The 18,560-nt window shown below is 47.8% G+C and overlaps 1 protein-coding gene across 7 annotated transcripts in view; it reads left to right on the top strand.

Moving 5' to 3' along the window:
• The first annotated feature begins 265 nt into the window (after nucleotides 1–265).
• The window catches only part of RABGEF1 (RAB guanine nucleotide exchange factor 1), a 72,088-nt gene continuing 53,793 nt past the window's right edge, over nucleotides 266–18,560 (top strand). Inside the window, exons 1-7 of one of the 7 annotated variants that reach the window (XR_003106498.3) lie at nucleotides 266–1,758; nucleotides 4,317–4,486; nucleotides 7,578–7,756; nucleotides 8,198–8,570; nucleotides 12,017–12,194; nucleotides 12,299–12,505; nucleotides 12,928–15,542. Coding sequence is in view for 3 of the 7 variants with exons in the window: in XM_006070332.4 (XP_006070394.1) it covers nucleotides 1,615–1,758; nucleotides 4,317–4,486; nucleotides 7,578–7,756; nucleotides 8,198–8,570; nucleotides 12,299–12,326 (894 nt within the window). In the remaining 4 variants the exon portion in view is untranslated. Of the gene's footprint in view, nucleotides 1,759–4,316; nucleotides 4,487–7,577; nucleotides 7,757–8,197; nucleotides 8,571–12,016; nucleotides 12,195–12,298; nucleotides 15,543–18,560 lie in introns of those variants that run through there. The other 6 variants (XR_003106497.3, XM_006070332.4, XR_003106494.2 and 3 more) reach the window with 6 other exon arrangements.

Genomic DNA, 18,560 nt, shown 5'->3' with positions numbered 1-18,560 from the left:
AATAACCTGGGCATTCGTTAAGAATGCAAATTAAAGGGCTTCACCCCCAGATGCACCAAATCAGTCTCTGGAGGTGAGGCTGGGAATCTGTATTTTACTCCTCCAGTAATTCTGATGCAACTATATTTGGAGAAGGGCTTCCCTGGTAACTCAGATGGTAAAGAATCTGCCTGCAATGCGGGAGACCCGCGTTCCATCCCAGGAAGGGGAAGATCCCCTGGAGAAAGGAATGGCAACCCACTCCACTATTCTTGCCCAGAGAATCCTACCAAGAGAGAAGCCTGGCAGGCTACAATCCATGGAGTCACAAAGAATTGGACACGACTGAGCAACTGGGTTGGGAATCTGTTTTTTAAGAAATTCTCCCTCCAGTAATTTTGATGCAACTGTATTTAGAGAAAACACTGACCTAGGAGACTCCTACAACTGGGAGTGTGATTGGTCCAACAGAGGAAGTGTTGTGCCTCTTGCTCATGGCTGACCTCCCTGAAGCTGTTCTAATCCTCTAGACCTCAGTTTCCTTTTCTGACACAACAATGTGAGATTCAAATGAAGAGCCAGATGTAAAAATGGTTTGAAAGAACTAAAATCTTGACCCCCTAGGAGAGTCCCTGAGCTGACTGTCATACCAGGAGACACGGATTCCAAGGCTGCAGACAGACGTGTTGGCCCAGGCTGGACTCCGCCTTCGCAGCCTGTGAGCTTATTTAGACAGGGCGTGTCTCCATCCTTGTCTCCAGGTGTCCAGAGGAAGACCTGACGCGTGGAGAGTGGAGAGTTACGCCATTCTTAATCAACTCAATCGCCCCTGTTTTGAATTTCCTTTTTCGGATTGCTGCTTGAGTCAGTCGGGAAAGACTGGAAACCCAGGTTCTGTCTCTGCGGTTAGAAGAGGGCCAGCCCCTGTCGCAGTGCTGCCCTTCCTCTCCTACAACCTCAGTGACCTCAGCCTCCTCCCTCAGGAAAGGATGCTCAGGTTTTCCATTGAGGTGACCCGGTCCTCCCGGACTCGGATTTCCCCGGCCTTCGACGCCCAAGGATGCGCAGGACCCGTTGCCCTGGAAACGTACGAATGATTAAGTCGTAAGCCCTCTCTCTCCTCAAGTTTCTAGGTGTCGACTGGGATGCGGGAGCCACCCTCCCCGCCAACAAGAAGGCCCGGCTTAGAGGTGGTGGCCGCGCGCGCGCCCGTTGCGCGGAGCGAGTGGTAGGGGGTGGAGAGGGCGAGCCCGCTGACCAGACGGCCAATCAGAGCCGGGAAGGCCAGGGGTCTGGCACCTGATGGCTACTCAGGCGCGGGCTGAAAGCTCTGTCTGCCCTGAGATTGGTCGAACTTCCTGCCAATCGGGGGCGGGCGCTAGAGGGATTCGGCCAATAGCGTGAGGCAACCGGGTCAGGCCAGTGGCCCTGTGGTCCCCACAGTGGTCGGCGAGCCGGTCGGCGCTGAGGGAGTCGCCGCCCTCGAGCCTGCGCGCGCTGCGCTCTCGGCCCCTCCGGCCCCGCCTGTCGGCCGCGCCGCGTCATGCCAGGATCTGCTGGGTGCTAGTGCCCGGGCTGCCGCCCTCCCGCCCGCCCGCCCGCCCAAAGCCGCGCCCACTGCCCAGAGCCAGAGGGATGGTGGTAGTCACGGGGCGGGAGCCAGACAGCCGTCGCCCGGACGGTGCCATGTCCAGCTCCGACGCCGAAGACGACTTTCTGGAGCCGGCTACCCCGACGGCCACGCAGGCGGGGCACGCACTGCCTCTGCTGCCGCAGGAGGTACCTGGACCCGGGGAGGGGTTGGGGGCGCGGGAAGGGCCGCAGAACGAGGAGCCAGTGTCCGGCAGAGCTGACCTTGGGATGTGAGTGGCGCGGAGGTGGAGGGTAGGGGTCGGGCCGAAGGCGGCGCCAGTCCTCTTTGCTCCCCTACCACCCCGCTCCCACCACCCACCGATCACCCCCACCCCTTGTCACGCACCAGGTGTGTCTTCCCTGTCCCAGGAGGCACCTGGCCCTCCCATCCGCCTCCTTCCAGGATACACTGCCTCCTGGGTTGGTACTCCCATCCCTTTGTCCCACCGTTATCTACTGGAGGAGGGAGGGTGGCCATGGGAAGGGACCCTTGGAGCCCCAAGAGATGATAGTGTTTTCTAGAGAATCCAAGAGGACGCCTGGGTAGTTGTGCAGACCCAGTCTCCAGCTGCCCAGAGAGTGGGGTCAGGGGCAGCGTGCAGATGTAAAGCAGGCCAGTTCATAGCTGTAGCCTTACCCACCTGACAGCTCCATGGCCCTCCCTCCTAGATGCTGTGCTGTGACGCACAGTGGCTTCCACTGGTCTTACTGAACGCATGTGACACTATCTTGTGAACACCTGAAATGACCCTTGGGAGGAAAGAAAGCGGGGCCCTGCTGGACGCTGAAAACAGAGGCTGGGAGATAGGGGCTAAGGTAGTGGCAGACGTGGACTCATGTGACAGGTAGCATTCTAGATGAAGGGACTCAACCCCAGAAGGGCAAGGTGGGCCTGGGTGAGGCTCTTGGGAAGTTTCAGTGTTATCTTGGGGTTAGAAGGCTGTGGTCTAAACATCATGGGACACTTGTGAAATGGGCAAAACTCCAGGAGGACTTTTGTAATTGAAGAAAGAAATGAGCCATTGGAGACACGGGGTGCCATTTGTGTGTGTGTGCGTGTGTGCTGTTACTGGGAAACAGTCTGTTTTTAGAGAAAAAGCATAGGACCTGGAGATTATAGGCCAGCACTCCAGTGCCAGCTCTTTCACAGATTAGATGGCTCCATGTGAGTAATGTAAAATATTGCATGGCTTCATGTGAGTAATGTAAAGTATTATTATCCCACAATAATATTTGAGTCCTTGATGTGCACATAGAATAGTTTTAGAGGAGCTAGCTGTTGAATAAGCAGCAGGCATTTCCTATGTCCTCTGGGTGCAGACGAGTAACGTCACCTACATTCACAGAATTGTAAATGCCTGTCTGTCTGATTCATCCATTCATTTGATGCTTATTTGAGGTTTTACTATGAGCCAGGCACACTGCACAAGACCCTGGACCACTTAGATGTACTGTATTTGTTCCTATTTTTATTTCACAAAGGATTTGAATGTTGGGAGAAAGGACTGTCTAGATAAATACACACAGACTTTCACAGAGCCCGAGTGATGTCGTAATATTGAAGTATGCAGTGGAATACAATTTTAGTTAATCTGGAGGAGGTTTGTGGGAAAATTAGAGAGAATTGGCCTGGTTTCTTTCAAAGCCACAAGCAGTGAAGAGATTGGGGGTGGGGGGGGGAACCCTGAGCATATTAGGGAGAACCTAGAGCTTCTCAGGACAAATGTTGGTTCCCTTATTCCCTGCCCTTGACTCCAGAACTGTAACTGGACTGGGGACTAATCTCACTGTACAGATTAAGGAGGGAAGCAGAGAGGTACAGAGGGTGAGGAGTCGATGCCTGGTGTTATTCAACAAGCATCTGTGAGCCCTGCTCTGGGTGGCCTCAGAATAGGTGAACAAGATGCTGTCCCTGCCCTCGGAAAACTTGGGCAGTAATACAGAACCACCAACATCACAAAGCACCTATTGTGCAAGGCACTATTATAGAGGAGAATGTGGGTATAGTGAAGGCACAATGGTGGGAGTGTTTAGTTAAACCTATCTTGGGACAGGCAAGGGACGACAGAGTAGAATTGCTCACGCAGGACTTCCCTGGTAATCCAGTGGTTAAGACTCAGTGCTCCTAAGGCACGGGTTAGATGCCTGGTCAGGGAACTAGACCCGCATGCTGTGACTAAGACGCCTGAGCAGCCAAATAAATAAATATTTGAAAGAAAGTAAAAGAAAAAAATTTCTCACAGAGCAGGGGATCTTGAATAGAAGCTCTTAAATGCATGGATGCTGCTAACCCATACGGTGCCTTAGTGTGAATTAGCAGAAGGGCGCACAGCTGGGCTAGCAGAGCCTGCTCACTTGGGTGCCCTTGCGCAGCGAACAGCACACACTGCCGTATGGGGCTGTTGCATTTGCTGAATGGACAAAAGGAGTGGCAGGAGCACTGGGGACATGAGCAAAGGCACAAAGATGGGAAGTTCAGAAAGCGGAAGGAGGACAGCGAAGGCTTTGAACTCTGGAGCAGAGGTAGGAGGACTGCAGGGAAGAGACCCGATTTAAGAGCTGTGGAAGGAGGAGGGGGAGGACTTGGTAACGGATGAGGGGGTGGGGGGATGGGAGAGAAGCGGTCAGAACGAAGCCCGGCTTTCGGGCAGCCCGGGCTCGCCTCCCCAGCTGCCGGACTGAAAGCGCCGGCGATTCCTCCCCAGTTCCCTGAGGTCGTCCCCCTTAACATCGGAGGGGCTCACTTCACCACACGCCTGTCCACCCTGCGGCGCTACGAGGACACCATGCTGGCGGCCATGTTCAGCGGGCGACACTACATCCCCACCGACGCCGAGGGCCGCTACTTCATCGACCGCGACGGCGCGCACTTCGGGTACGTCCTTCCCTCTGCCGTCACCTGCGCGGTCCTGGTGAGTGAGTGGCCTGGGCTGGGGCCCAGGACCGTGATACCTTCCATAACACCCGGAAGAGGAGATAACCTGCTGGTGGGATTTAATAAATGTGCACTCTGAACTGGATCGGACTTCTTAGTTTCTTTCCCAGAGGAGGCAAGGACAGCCCCAGACATCCCAGGTAACACACATTGGGTAGGTGTGATGAAACCGCTTCTCTGCTATGCAAAGACTGGAAAGTGGAATTCCACCAGCGTCAGCATCACCATTAGGGAGGAACATGGTGTGTGGCGGTGGTTCCCAGACTTCTTTGAATAGTTAAACAAACAGGGAGTTCCCTGGTGGTTTAGTGGTTAGGACTCCATGCTCTCCCTGGCAAGGGCCTGCATTCAGTCCCTGGTTAGGGAACTAAAGATCCCACAAGCTTCACAGTGCAGTGATAAATAAATAAATAAAAATAAAACAGGTAAGAGGAGGACCAACATAGGGTTGCCATCCTATAGTATTGCCAAGTCTTAAAAAAAAAATCAGTTGTTACTGTCATTTTAACAGTAAAACATGGGAAGACATAATCTCAAAAAAAAAGTCTTTCCCAGAAATAACTTCTGACAACTTTACACACAAGTTAAAGACTCTGTGTTTCCGTTTCCTTGTTTGTGAAATGAGAAATAATTATAGCTGCTTTGCAGGCCTGTCATGTGGATTAAATAGAGTCTTGGTGTGACCTTTGGCCAGGTCCTTTGAGTATATGGCTGAAGCTCTTTGCCCCATCCATCTAACTTTGGAGATGACTGGAGAACTAGCGTGGTCCTTGACCTTGAACAAAAGGAAACCCTCCACTGTTACATCTCTGTGCCAGCCTCCAAGTAGGCTTGCCCACACCGGGAGGAGGGTCATTTTTCATCCTCAGAAAGGAGCCTCTGGTCAAATAATTTGCTTTGAAGCATCTGGATTTCCCCATTGGGCTGTCAGCTGCCTCCAATGCTGAGAAAACAAAGTGTCACATCTCTCTGCAGAGCTATAAAAAGATTTTTGTTTGCAGGCTGTTTGGGGGAGGAAAGTGCTGGCCCCAGCTGGCATCTTCCACAATACTCCTCTCTGGACCTGGCCCCGGGGTTATGTTTTTCAGAGCTCACTGAGGTTTGCCCTCGAGCCTAAAGGACTAATTTTGGAAGGGGTGATGGGGAGGGGGCACTAGGTTTGGCCCTGGGCTGCTGTGCCCATGCTCAGGTGGCCACAGCTGGAGAGTGGCAGGGCCAGGCAAGGGTGTGGCAGAAAACAGGATATTGTGGCATTCATCCTCAGGCTATTGGACTCCAGTGGCCTGTGGTTCACCAGCAGCCTGTGAAGTTGTGGAAAGATTCAGATAAAAGAGTTTAGGGCTTTTCTCCATGGGTGAGCACACGTGCCCCCAGCACCCACTGTGAAGGCTGCCTGGGCCTCCCCTTAGGCTGGTTTCCAGTTGGGCTCAGTACATAGCTCTTTGGACTAAAGTCTGGACCATTGTTGGTGTGAGCTTGAAGTCACCTGTGTCTGCATCTGGGCCTCCGGCTAGCCATGGCTCCTTTAGTAAGAGGGTTCCTTAAGCTCTCTGAGGCCCAGTTTTTCCTCATTTATAAAATGGATGCAAGAGAGCACTTACACCGTGTCATTGAAGGGATTATATGGGATAACACCTGAATAGTGGCTGACAGATTATTGCTTAGTGAGTTCTGGCTGGTGTTGCATCATGGTCATAAACTAAACTATTGAGGTAACAGCTTGATGTTGGGGTTTACTCATACACCCTCACGGAAGAGCCCTTCCACACCTGCCAGCGATAGGTCCAATGACTCTTAGCACTGCAGAATCTAAAGAGAGAACTAAAATAGCTGAATTTTTATTTTAAGAAAATACAGTGTGTCATTTTTATTCACTCCCAAAACCAGTTCAGGTGTCAGGGCTAGGCAGTCATCTTCTGTGTATAGCATAATACTGATGGTAGGGGTGGGTGGGGGTGCAGAACTCGTCCACGTGGCTAGTGGGAATGAAGTGCTACAACCACTTTGTCAAACAGGCATTTATGACCAAAAAGTTCTCCTGCTGACATTCACTTAAGAGGGATTGGTCCCCAAGTCCACAAAAAGTTTACAGAGAATATTTATCACAGCTCTACTCTTAAGAGACCCCAAACCAGAAACAACTAAAATGTCCATCAGTAGGAGAATGGGTAAATAGTCTATAGCACACCCATATAACAGTGTGATACTTAGCAATAAAAGAAAGAAAAACAGCAAAGGAAGGGAAATCCTGCTGCATACAACATAGGAAATCAATCTCAAAAACACTAAGTTGAAGGGAAGGAGCCAGGCACAAAGAGGACATACTGTATGATTCCACTTACATGAATTTCAAGAAGAGGCAAAAGTACTCTTTGTTGATAGAAGTTAGACTGTTTGCCTCTCTAGTGATTGGCTGGGAAGAGTTTGCCTCTCTAGTGATTGGCTGGGAAGAGGCCCAAGGAAACTTTAAGGAGATGGGAATGTTCTGTATCTTGATGTAGGTGGTGGTGGTTATGGGTATATTCATAGGTGATATTAACTATACCCAATTAAAATATATAAAGAGGTTAAATATCATATATTTTCATTTTTCCTATATGTCCTTAATAATTATATTAATAATAGTACTGATAACAACCACTAACACTTATGAGGGCTAACTGTGCCAGATGTCTTTCTTTCTTGGCCACACCATGTGGCATGTGGAATCTTACTTCCCCGACCAGGAATTGAACCCATGGCCCCTGCATTGGGAGCATGGAGTCTTAACCACTGGAAGTCATTGTGCTAGGTATTTTCTAAGCACTTTTTATATGTTAACTTATTTAATCCCCTTATAACATGATGGGGTAGTTTTCTGACTTTCTCCCCCATTTTACGGAGCAGAAAATCAAGGCACAGAGAGATTAAATTCTCTTACCTGAGGTTACACAGTGGGCCACCTGGGTCCAGAGCCTGTGCTCTAACCTCTGGGAGGCCCTGTCTGAGTCCATCAGCTCCCCCTCACCCGCCCTCTTTCCTTCCTGCTCAGCGATGTGCTGAACTTCCTGCGCTCGGGGGACCTGCCACCCCGGGAGCGCGTGCGGGCCGTGTACAAGGAGGCCCAGTACTACGCCATCGGGCCCCTCCTGGAGCAGCTGGAGAACATGCAGCCACTGAAGGGTGAAAAGGTGCGCCAGGCATTCCTGGGGCTCATGCCCTACTACAAAGGTGAGGGGGCCACGACCCGGGGCAGTCAAGATGCGAGGAGGGAGGGTTGCGAGGCATCGGTCAGTGTCGGGGTCTCCACCAGGAGAGGGGGGGTCACGGCTTCCTACACACCTGTCATACTTGGGATGGGAGCGAGTCCCGCTTCCCTTCCTGCCATCCTCTCAGTCACAGGGGGAGACTCAGGTGAAATAGGGCCCACCTTGCCTGCAGCGTCATCCAATTGTATTTCAGAAAGAGACCCTCATCCTGTCCCATTGGTTTCCTTTGGCCCTGCAGAACCGCCCACTATCCCTGGTGAAGTTTGTGCCCCTCATGGGCCCACAGAGTGCCCTCCCTGGGGGTCTGTCTCTTCCCTCCAGACATCACTGGGTGGTCTCTCTCTGCTCCCTACCCCATCTCCCAGCCTCGTCCAGTGATGGGCTCTGTGTTCACCCCCCGTAGACCACTTGGAGCGGATCGTGGAGATTGCCCGGTTGCGCGCTGTCCAGCGGAAGGCCCGCTTTGCCAAGCTCAAGGTCTGTGTCTTCAAGGAGGAGATGCCCATCACCCCCTACGAGTGCCCGCTGCTCAACTCGCTGCGCTTCGAGCGGAGCGAGAGTGACGGGCAGCTCTTTGAGCACCACTGCGAAGTGGACGTGTCTTTCGGGCCCTGGGAGGCCGTGGCTGATGTTTACGACCTGCTGCACTGCCTGGTCACGGACCTGTCGGCCCAGGGCCTCACCGTGGACCACCAGTGCATCGGGGTGTGCGACAAGCACCTCATCAACCACTACTACTGCAAGCGCCCCATCTATGAGTTCAAGATCACGTGGTGGTGAGTAGCGCTGGCGGGAGCAGAGTCCCGTCAGGGAGGGTAGCCGGTCCCCTTGGTGGCTCTGGGAGCGAGGTCCCTGGAGGGGCTCCTGGCTGCCCCAGCACCTCCTGATGTGAGGACGGGTCCCGAGGCTCGGCTCCAGGGGGATGGAGGGGCAGCCCTGGTCTCCCCGGCTATACCTCGGGGCCAGACTCGAGGCTGGTGGCCCCCGGGGGACCTCAAGGCACGGTGGTCTCTGCCCGAGGCTGATGGGGTCCAGTTAGCGAGGGCTTGACCGGCAAGTCCAGAGAGGTTTTGTCATTTTCTTGACCTTGCAAGAGAGTTTGTGCCCTTTTAGAGCCACGTTGCCAAGCTGATGTAGGCGTAACCACTCTTCCACTCTTGTGCGCAGTGTCTCAGTATGAACCTAGAACACGGTGGGGGGACTTTGCCCGCGGGCCCCCCCACAGCCCCTGGCTGAAGAGGGAGCATCTTGTTTCCTTCTTCCCCCAGCGACAGCCCCACGCTTCATTTTAGGATGTGGAAAGAGTCTTTTCCTCCAAGACATACTCTTCACCACCTTTTGGAGATGTTACCCTAGTTGCCAAAGCCATGCACCAGATTGGCCTTAGAAAAGCACAATGTTTACAGCCCTGCCTCAGGGCCTGGGCTTCTCCTCCTTTCCACAACCTGCCTTGCTTGAAGGGTGATTGCCTCCCGGGGCTGGAGTATACATTTCAGGGACTCCTTCTGAAGTCAGTCAAGCAGGCAGGATGCCTAGATCTTCTTTGAGATGTAACATCCTTTCTAGAGGCTCAGAATCCCTGCTTGGCCGCTATTCCATGTGTTAGGATCCAGTTTACGGTGAACCTCCCTGGACGGGGAACCCCTGTTGCTTTTTCCCGTCAGTGTTCTCCTTCCAGGAGAGTGTCTGTCTTGGGGAAGGGAAGAAAGGGCTGGGGGAGAGGCGCAGCTGTCCCTGGAGCTGAGGGATGACAAGCAGGAAGCCAGTTTGGAGAGAAAAAGATCCAGCAGCTTCTGCTCCACTGTGTTTCCTTCTTGCTACGTCTGCAGCCTGGGCCACCAGTCAGGGGTGGGTCTGTGGCCCCAGGACATACTCTGCGGCCCTAGTCTTTGGAGCAGGGCATTCCCACACCACGTGTAGGGGTGCTCCCTGCAGTCGCAATTGAACTTAACTGCTCCCGAGTGCTCTTATAAGATTTTTTTCCTATGAGCCTCATCGGTCTCATTCTTCCAGGAGGAGACTGGTGAGGAGGGGGCGGGAGCTGAGGAGAAGCAGGCCAGACCTTGGCTGAATTCCCTCACGGGGAAGTGACCCCTTGGCCCCTGTGTGAGAAGATTCCAGGGCATGGGCTCCCACTCGTACATTGTATTCTTGTGTGCGTGGAGCAGGCGTCCAGGCCAACATCTGAGGGGATGGTCCAGTCAGTGCTTCAGGTTCCGAGATAACGCATCCTCTTCTTGTTCTCATCTACAAATGGATTGTCACTTTTCTGGAGCTGACATCCCTGTTTGGACCCCAGTAGCACGGCCCTTACCTTGTTCTCACAGGAAAGTCTCTGATTTAAGTTGCCCAGACTGGCCAGTAGCTTGAACTGTAAAAATTGTTTTCAGACAGACAGTGAGGCAGACTCTTGAGGAGGGAGCTGGTGTGAGGACAGAGCAGACAGTGAAGCCCAGAGCTTTCAGTAATCCCACCTCGGCCCCTTCTCTCTCCCTCCTCAGCGCAGAGCATCACAGCACTCAGTTATTTAGAGTCCACACACTAAAGACAGGGAGCGACTGGTTCACGCAAATGCAGGTTTGCTCAAAATCGGGCCCTTAAGACTTGCCAGGGGCTCCAAGGGTGCTGAGTAAGAACACTGGCCCTGTGCCTCTTGCTGGAAACACCCCTGTTTCTTTGCTCCCCGAGATTTCCTTGTGGTGGTGTGCTCTGTGCCTCTGTGGGGAGACAAGGCTGCAGGCCGGTAGACCAGGCTGGGCAGAGACACCAGCAGCCAGCTTAGAGCTCTTTCCACATGGAGTAAGAGAATTTGATGACCACGTTGGGCCATCCTTTTATGAGGAACCAAGGCCAGGCTGCAAAGTGCTCTTGGACGTGGGGGTATGTGGCAATGGCCTTCAAATAAAGGTCATCTCTGAGGAAGTGACCTCTCCCAGTTGGGTTCCCTTTTCAACTGTCAGTGGCCAGGCCCAGAGCATATGAAGGGCTGGGTCAGGAAGAAGGGTTCCACAGGACAACTGCTTCCCAGAGTGAAAGGAAGTCCACGTTCATGGAATTCTTGTGCATAACATCAGTTGGTCAAATCAAAGGACTTGCCTTTGAAGCTTCCCTTATGTTTGACTTTGGGCACCTTTTCTCCCAGGAGCTCTGCTCAGTGGTTGGGACGGTGCAGGTTTTAGGAGATAGGACTGCATGGTGCAATGCTGGCTGCAATTTAGTAAGAATGAAAAACTTAACGGCAACTCAGTTTGCAAAGACTGAAACACAACGAGAGAGACACAACAACACAGCGAGACCCATCCCACCATCCCAAGTGGGGGGAGTTCTTTGGGTAATGCTCTAAATCGAAGAAACAAAGGGATCGTCACCATCCTAATTCATCTTCTGGTAAGCTCATCAGGCTGTCCAGTGCTCATCATGTGGAAGGCAGTCAACTGTGCTCTGCAATTTTCTGTCTTTCTCCCCGGGATTTGGGACATTCTGGGAGCTGTCTGGAGTCTTGTGCCTCTGGCTGCTCAGGTGGTGTCATCTTCCTGTTCTGGGTCACTCATTGGAGGACTGGGAAATTGACAACCGCAAGCCACAGCGTTGGGTGAGCCTCAGGGTGTCATCTTGGTCTCAGCTGGATCCTCTAATGGTTAAGACAGATAACAACAACAGAACAGAAACCACTCACACCCAGCGTTTTGATCCCAGTTGGGATTTCAGACATCTTCCTTCTGCACACCTTCTGTCCGTACTTGATTGTACTGTAAGTGATTAAGCTCTCTCAGGTCCCATTTTGCCGTGGCTCTTTCAAGAAGGTGGTGCCTGCCTCATGATGCTTATTACAAGGGAGGGTTTATTCATCAGAAGCCAGAGTTGTGGGAGCAGGGGTGGGAGAGGCACTTTTTGGAATTTGGAAGAATCATACGTGTATACATATATGTTAACTGGGGGAAGGGTGGGCTGGCTGAGGGGTCGGGGAGATGGGAACGGAGACCGAGAGGAGCAGGCAGCTGCCTCTGGGTGTGGGAGGTCATAGGTCCGTCTTCTTCCTTCTGTAGTGTTGGGTTTGTGTATACCGTATAATGCTGCCTGTGTTCCTTCATTTTCCTGTCTGTGAGTGCTTTGATCCACAGAGCCTCGGTACCCTCACCTAGCATTAAAGTCAAGAACTAGAACCTGGGTGTCGTGCCTTTCTTATTTAGAGATGTATTCTCATCCCTCCTTCGCCCTCCAGGCTGCCAGCAAATGTGTTGTTTTCTGCTTAAAATGTGGTATGTTTGGTGTTGCCATGCTAAATCAAGCAGACCCTTCCCTGAGACATGCAGCTGAACTTCCACCCAGACTTGAAGTTAAAGGGGGATGGGCCCCCCTGGAGGTCCCTCTGCAGTTACCCTCACCTGGTCTCTGTCCCGGTAGGCATACTCACCTGTGCCCCTGGATTTCTGGGGTTTTTATGCAGTACTGACCATTTGTTCACGACCCTCAACTTCCTCCCTTGACCATTCTATCTTTTTAGGAAGCGGGTTCACCTGATCCTTCACTGAGGACCCAGAATGCCCATTGCTGAAAGCCCTGTACCTCTTTTCTCCTGTCCTGGGCCTGCACCCCCAAGACACTCCAGTGCCTCGGTGGGGTCACAAGGAGGCACCAGCCTGGTAGCCTCTGGCCCTAGTCCCTACATCTTCCTGATGCTGGAGTTGGTTGAGGCCGGCGATCCTTCCAGGTATGAGAGTTGCACTGTAATAAACAGATTCAAGGTCCAGAGGCACCCTGTGAAAGAACCCCTACAGGGAGTATCTGCAGCAGTCTGGATCGGTCAAGGTGAAACTGGCAACTTGGTTTGCACAATGAGGGCGGGTCCAGTTTTTCAAACACTTTGGCTTCAGAAGAGGCTCTGTTACATGTACAAGACCCCAAGAGGCCAGCAGAGGAATCCGGCTCTGGTTGCAGCTGAGAGAAGCCACTGCAAACTGCAGGCAGGTACCCACGTGCAGCAGTGCTTAGTTGCTTTGCTCAGTTGTAGCCCGCCAGGCTCCTATGTGCATGGGACTCTCCAGGCAAGAATACTGGAGCGGGTTACCATGCCCTTCTCCAGGGGATCTTCGTGACCCAGGGATTGAACTCATGTCTCTCTTGCATTGGCAGGCGGGTTCTTTACCACTGAGCCACTTGTGCAGCAGAGGCCAGCCAAAACCCAGAGCTCCCCAGAGTGGACACGAAAAGGGACAATGTTTTCTTACAACGGCTGATGGGCATGCCAGGGGAGGAAGCTGAACTCCTGCTCACCTCTTTGCCATCCATGTGCCTTCATGTCCCACCCATTCAAAATGGAAAATAACAAAGACTTCTTGGACCTTACATCTGACATATCAATCTATAAGGTCTCCGTCCCTGAATTGAATTTGGAGTCATTTGTATCAGTCAGGAGAAAAAAAAAAACTACACAGTAATTTGAATAATTTATATCTTGAATATAAATAGTTACTAATTATGATTGGAGGAATGAAGGATTGGCTAATAAAGAGTAGGGATAACTATAAAGAATATAGGAATAGCCAAGAAGCAGCCACTAAGACTGAGATAGAGGGTCTAAGGATGAATACCCCCTCCCCCAAGAGCTGATATCCAGACCTTTTTGGACAAGGCATGGCCAGGTTCATTGAATGACAGAGAAGTCATGGGGGTGCCGTGCTGGTGAAACTTGCTGGAAATCTACCCTCTGAGGTGCTGGAAAAATCTGTTCCTTAGGGTGTGTCTTGCCAGAGGCTCTCTACTACAAAACTACCCCTGGAGGTGCTGGGGAAAGCTCTTTGTGACTGCAGACCAACTTGTATGGCAGGAGCTGGGTGCTGGAGAAGCTATATGAGCTGTGAGCAAGCATACCAGAACCAGAAAGGAAACATCTCTCCCCCTGCAGTGTCTCACTTATACGTGGAATCTAAAGTATGGTACAAATGAACCTATTTACAGAACAGAAGCAGACTCACAGACACAGAGATCAGACTTGTGGTTGCTGGGGGTAGGAGTCGGGGAGGGAGAGAGATGGACTGGGAATTTAGGCTTTGTAGATGCAAACGACTAAATTTAGAATGGATAAACAACAAGGTCCTACTGTATAGCACAGGGAACTATATAATTATTGTAGAAAATAATGGCTCAGTGTTAAGTCAAAATTCTTGTCTTAGGCACACATTATTAAAATTTGAAATGGAACAGTTTGAACACCTAACTAAATCATTATAGGGATTTCCCTGGTGGTTGAGTGGTTAAGACTCCACACTCCCAGTAGAGGGGTCCCAGGTTCGAGCCCTGCTCAGGGAACTATTTATTACTAGATCCCACAGGCCACAACTGAGAGTTTGCATGCTGCAATTAAAGAACCCACGTGCAGTGATGAAGACAGAAGGTCTTGCACGTCACAGCTAAGACCCGGTGCAGCCAAATAAATAAATTTTTTAAATAAATAATTATACCCATGGGTTATAACCCATTGAATAAAATAAGAATCCATGAATTCATATTGACACAAATGAATTGAATAAGTAATGGCATAAAAGAGATAGAAAGGAAAGTTCTTAATTAGCATAAAATGTCAGCTACTATAGAAAGAATGATGACATTAGAAAACCCCCATTAAAAAAACTCCATTTTGTCAACATAATTAGAACTGAATCATCATCAATCATCAGTGGACTCTAAAATAAGTTTTTAAGAAAAATAGCATCTTTACATAGTCTCAAAGTATTTTCCTATAAATTACTAAATAATTATAAAGTAAAAATAGTGACTTTACAGTGGAAACACCTGAAGGACTCCACTTTCATCATTAATCAATGTCGTTAGCCAAAATGGAACAAACAGACATCATGTACATCACCTGTCTTAGTGTCTGCAGAGGAACACAACATTTTGTGATTCTTCTGCACCCCCCCCAAAAAAAAATGAACAGCATGAATCTAATCATGAGAAAAAAAATCAGAGAAACCCAAAGTGAAGGACATGTTTTAGAATGACCATCTTATACTTTTGGGCTTCCCTTAATGGCTCAGCTGGTAAAATAATCCTCCTGCAATGCGGGAGACCTGGGTTTGATCCCTGGGTTGGGAAGATCCCCTGGAGAAGGGAAAGGCTACCCATTCTAGTATTCTGGCCTGGAGAATTCCATGGACTGTATAGTCCATGGGGTCGCAGAGAGTTGGCTACAACTGAGCGACTTTCACTTCACTTATACTTTACAAAAATGTCAAGATTATGGAAGACAAATTTAAATGGAAGAACCATTCCAGATTAAAGACTACCTAAGACACATGACAATTAAGTGATCCTGGGTTAGACTTGGGACCAGGGAAACAATAGCTATAAGAGACATTTTTGGCACAATTGATAAATAAGGATTATAGATTAAATTAGAGGATTTTATCAATGTTAATTTTCTTGATTTTGATAATTTTGCTTTGGTTTTTCTCAGAGATTATTCTTAGGAAACACACACTGAAATATGTAGGTGTTTGCAACTTAGTCTTAAGTTCTTCAGGAAAAAAGGGAGAGAAAGAGCACAAATGATAAAGAAAATTGGACAAATCTACAAATTCTAGAAACTCAAAAAACTCCATGTAAGATTAATTCAAAGAGACCCACAGAAAACATTATAATCAAAGTGTAGCAAGCCAAAGAAGAATCTTGAAAGCATGGAGAGAAGGGGATTGGTCACTAGTAGACCTGCTCTATAAGAAATGCTAGAAGGACTTCTTCAAACCGAAGAAAAAAGGACACTAGAAGTCATATGAGGAAGTAAACAATACCAATAAAGATGAAAACCTAGGTAAATGTAAAGGTCAATGTCATTGTACTAAACGTTTATAACTCCTCTCTTTTCTTTTATGGGCTTCCCTGGTGGCTCAGTGGCAAAGAATCCACCTGCCAATGCAGGAGATTCGGAGAAGATCCCCTGGAGAAGGAAATGGCAACCCACTCCAGTATTCTTGCCTGGGAAATTCCAGGGACAGAGGAGCCTGGTGGGCTGCAGGCCATAGGTTTCCAAAAGAGACAGACATGACTTAGCGACTAAACAACAACTTCTCTATTTGATTTTAAAGTCATATGCATAAAACACTAATTATAAACCTGTGCTGATAGGCAAACAATTTATAGAGATGAAATCTGACAATAACAGGATAAAATGAGAAGGACATAGTTGTTTTGGAAGCACAGTACATACTATTTTCAATAAAGTTGGTATTATTCAAACTAAGTTGTTACAAGTTCAAAATGTTAATTGTAATCACAAAAGTAACCATGAAGAAAATAACTAAAAATTTACAGAAAATGAAAATAGTAGACTACAGAAAAACATTTAAATACCCAAAAAATGCAGTAATGAAAGATGGAGGGGATAAAACATAATAGATTTAGAAAACCAGTAGCAAAATGGCAGATGTAAGTCATTATTTAGCAGCAATTACTTCAAATTTAAGTAGATTAAACTTTCCACTTTAAAGCCAAAGATTGGCAGAATGTATTTCCTAAAAAGTTCCATCTATCTGCTGTCTATAAGAAACTTACCTTAAAGACACAAAGAGATTGGAAGTAAAAGGATGGAAAAATATATTCCATGAAAACAGTAACCAAAGGAGAATTGAGGTGGTTATATTATTAAAAAGAATAGATTTTACATTTAAAAAGGTTATGAGATAAGGACATTAGAAACTCCCCACAGCTACAGAAAAGCCCATGCAGCAAGGAAGACCCAGCACAGCCAAAAATAAATAAAATTATATATAAAAAAAAAAAGATCTCAAATACACCTTAAGTTAAATTTGCTCAGTCATGTCCAACTCTTTGCAACTCCATGGACTGTAGCTGCCAGGCTCCCCTTCCATGGAATTCTGGAGGCCAGAATACTGGAGTGGGCAGCTGTTCTCTTCTCCAGGGGATCTTCCCTACGCAGGTATCAAACCTAGGTCTCCCACATTGCAGGCGGATTCTTTACCATCTGAGCCACCAGGGAAGCCCCCAAACACCTTAAAGGAACTATAAAAATGAGGAGCAAATTGAGCCAAAGCTAGCAGAAGACACAATGTATAGAGTAGCAATAAGTGGAATGGAGAATAGGATAACAAGAGAATATAGAAAATCAACAAAACCAAAAGTTTTTTTTCTTTAAGATCAAAATTAACAAGTCGTGAGCTAGATTGATTACAAAAAAGAGAAAACTCAATTTGCTAAAATCAGAACAGGGGTCATTACTATTTACATAAATGAAAAAATTTATGAGAATTCTGTGAATATTTGTGCACGAACAAATTGAATAACTAAATGAACTAATTCCTAGAAACATAAATCCTACCAACTCTGAATCACAAAGAAATAGAAAATCTGAAAATATTTGTAACTAGTAAGGAGATTGAATCCATAGTCAAAACCCTCCCAACAAATAGAAGCCCTAGACTTTATGGCTTTGCTAGTGAATTCTACCAAAAGTTTAAAGAAGAACTAATATCAGTCCTTCTTAAAGTCTTTAAAAAAAAAAAAAAATTGAAAGTGGAGAGAATGCTTTCTAACTTATTCAGTGAAGCCAGCATTGCCCTAATACTGAGTCAGATAAAGACAATACAAGGAAACTATACAGACCAATATTCCTTAAGAACACTAATATAATAATTCTCAACAAAATACTAGCGAATTCAGCAGCATATAAAAAAAGTTACATACTGTGATCAAGTAAACTATATTCCTGGAATATACAAGGATGGTTCAACATATAAAAATTGATCAAATGGTATTCACTATATTGAATCACTGACTCGATGGCATCACTGACTCGATGGACATGAGTTTGAGCAAGCTCCGGAAGTTGGCGATGGACAGGGAAGCCTGGCGTGCTGCAGTCCAAGGGGGTCACAGAGTCGGACACAACTGAGTGACTAAACTGAACTGATACTGAAAAAACTACCCAGGCTTCTCATTTGATACAGAAAAAGCTTGCGACACAATTCAATACCCTTTCATAATAAAAACACTCAAAAAACTAGGAATATAAATATAAGAAAGCCATATATAAAAACCACATAGCTAACACTATACATAATGATGAAAGGTTAAAAGCTTATCTGCTAAAATAAGAAACTAGATTAAGGATGCCTGTTTTTGCCAGTTCTATTCAATAGTATTGGAAGTTCTAGTTAGAGCAACTAGGCGACAGAAAGAAAAGGCATCCAAACTGGAAAGGAAGGAGTCTTTGAAGATGATGTGATCTTACAGTAGAAAACCCTAAGGACTCCACACACATGCACACACACACACACACACACACACACACACACAAATCTGTTAGAACCAATAGATGAATCAAGCAAAAATAGTAGTACAAAATCAATACACTGAAATCAATTGCATTTCTAATACTGAACAAAGGGGAAAGTAGGGAAAGAATTCCATTTAAAATAACATCAAAAAGAATAAAATACTTAGGAATTAATTTAAGGAGGCGAAAGACTGAAAATGGCAAAACCATTGATGAAAGAATGAAGGCATAAATAAATCGAAAGACATATCATGTAAATTGGTTTGTTGTTGAATCTTAGGAGTACTCTATATATTCTGGATAACAATCCCTTATCACAGGTAGGGATTTGCAAAACCTTTTTCCTATTCTGTGAGTTGACTTTATAGTCTATTATATTGACTGTTACCTTGGATGCACAAAAGTTTTAAATTTTGTGCTAATATGTCTATTTTTTCTTTTATTACCTGTGCCTTTGGTGTATATCTAAGAAATT

Source organism: Bubalus bubalis, chromosome 24, assembly GCF_019923935.1.
Source record: "Bubalus bubalis isolate 160015118507 breed Murrah chromosome 24, NDDB_SH_1, whole genome shotgun sequence".
NCBI lineage: Eukaryota > Metazoa > Chordata > Mammalia > Artiodactyla > Bovidae > Bubalus > Bubalus bubalis.
This window is presented reverse-complemented; position numbering and strand designations above follow the sequence as displayed.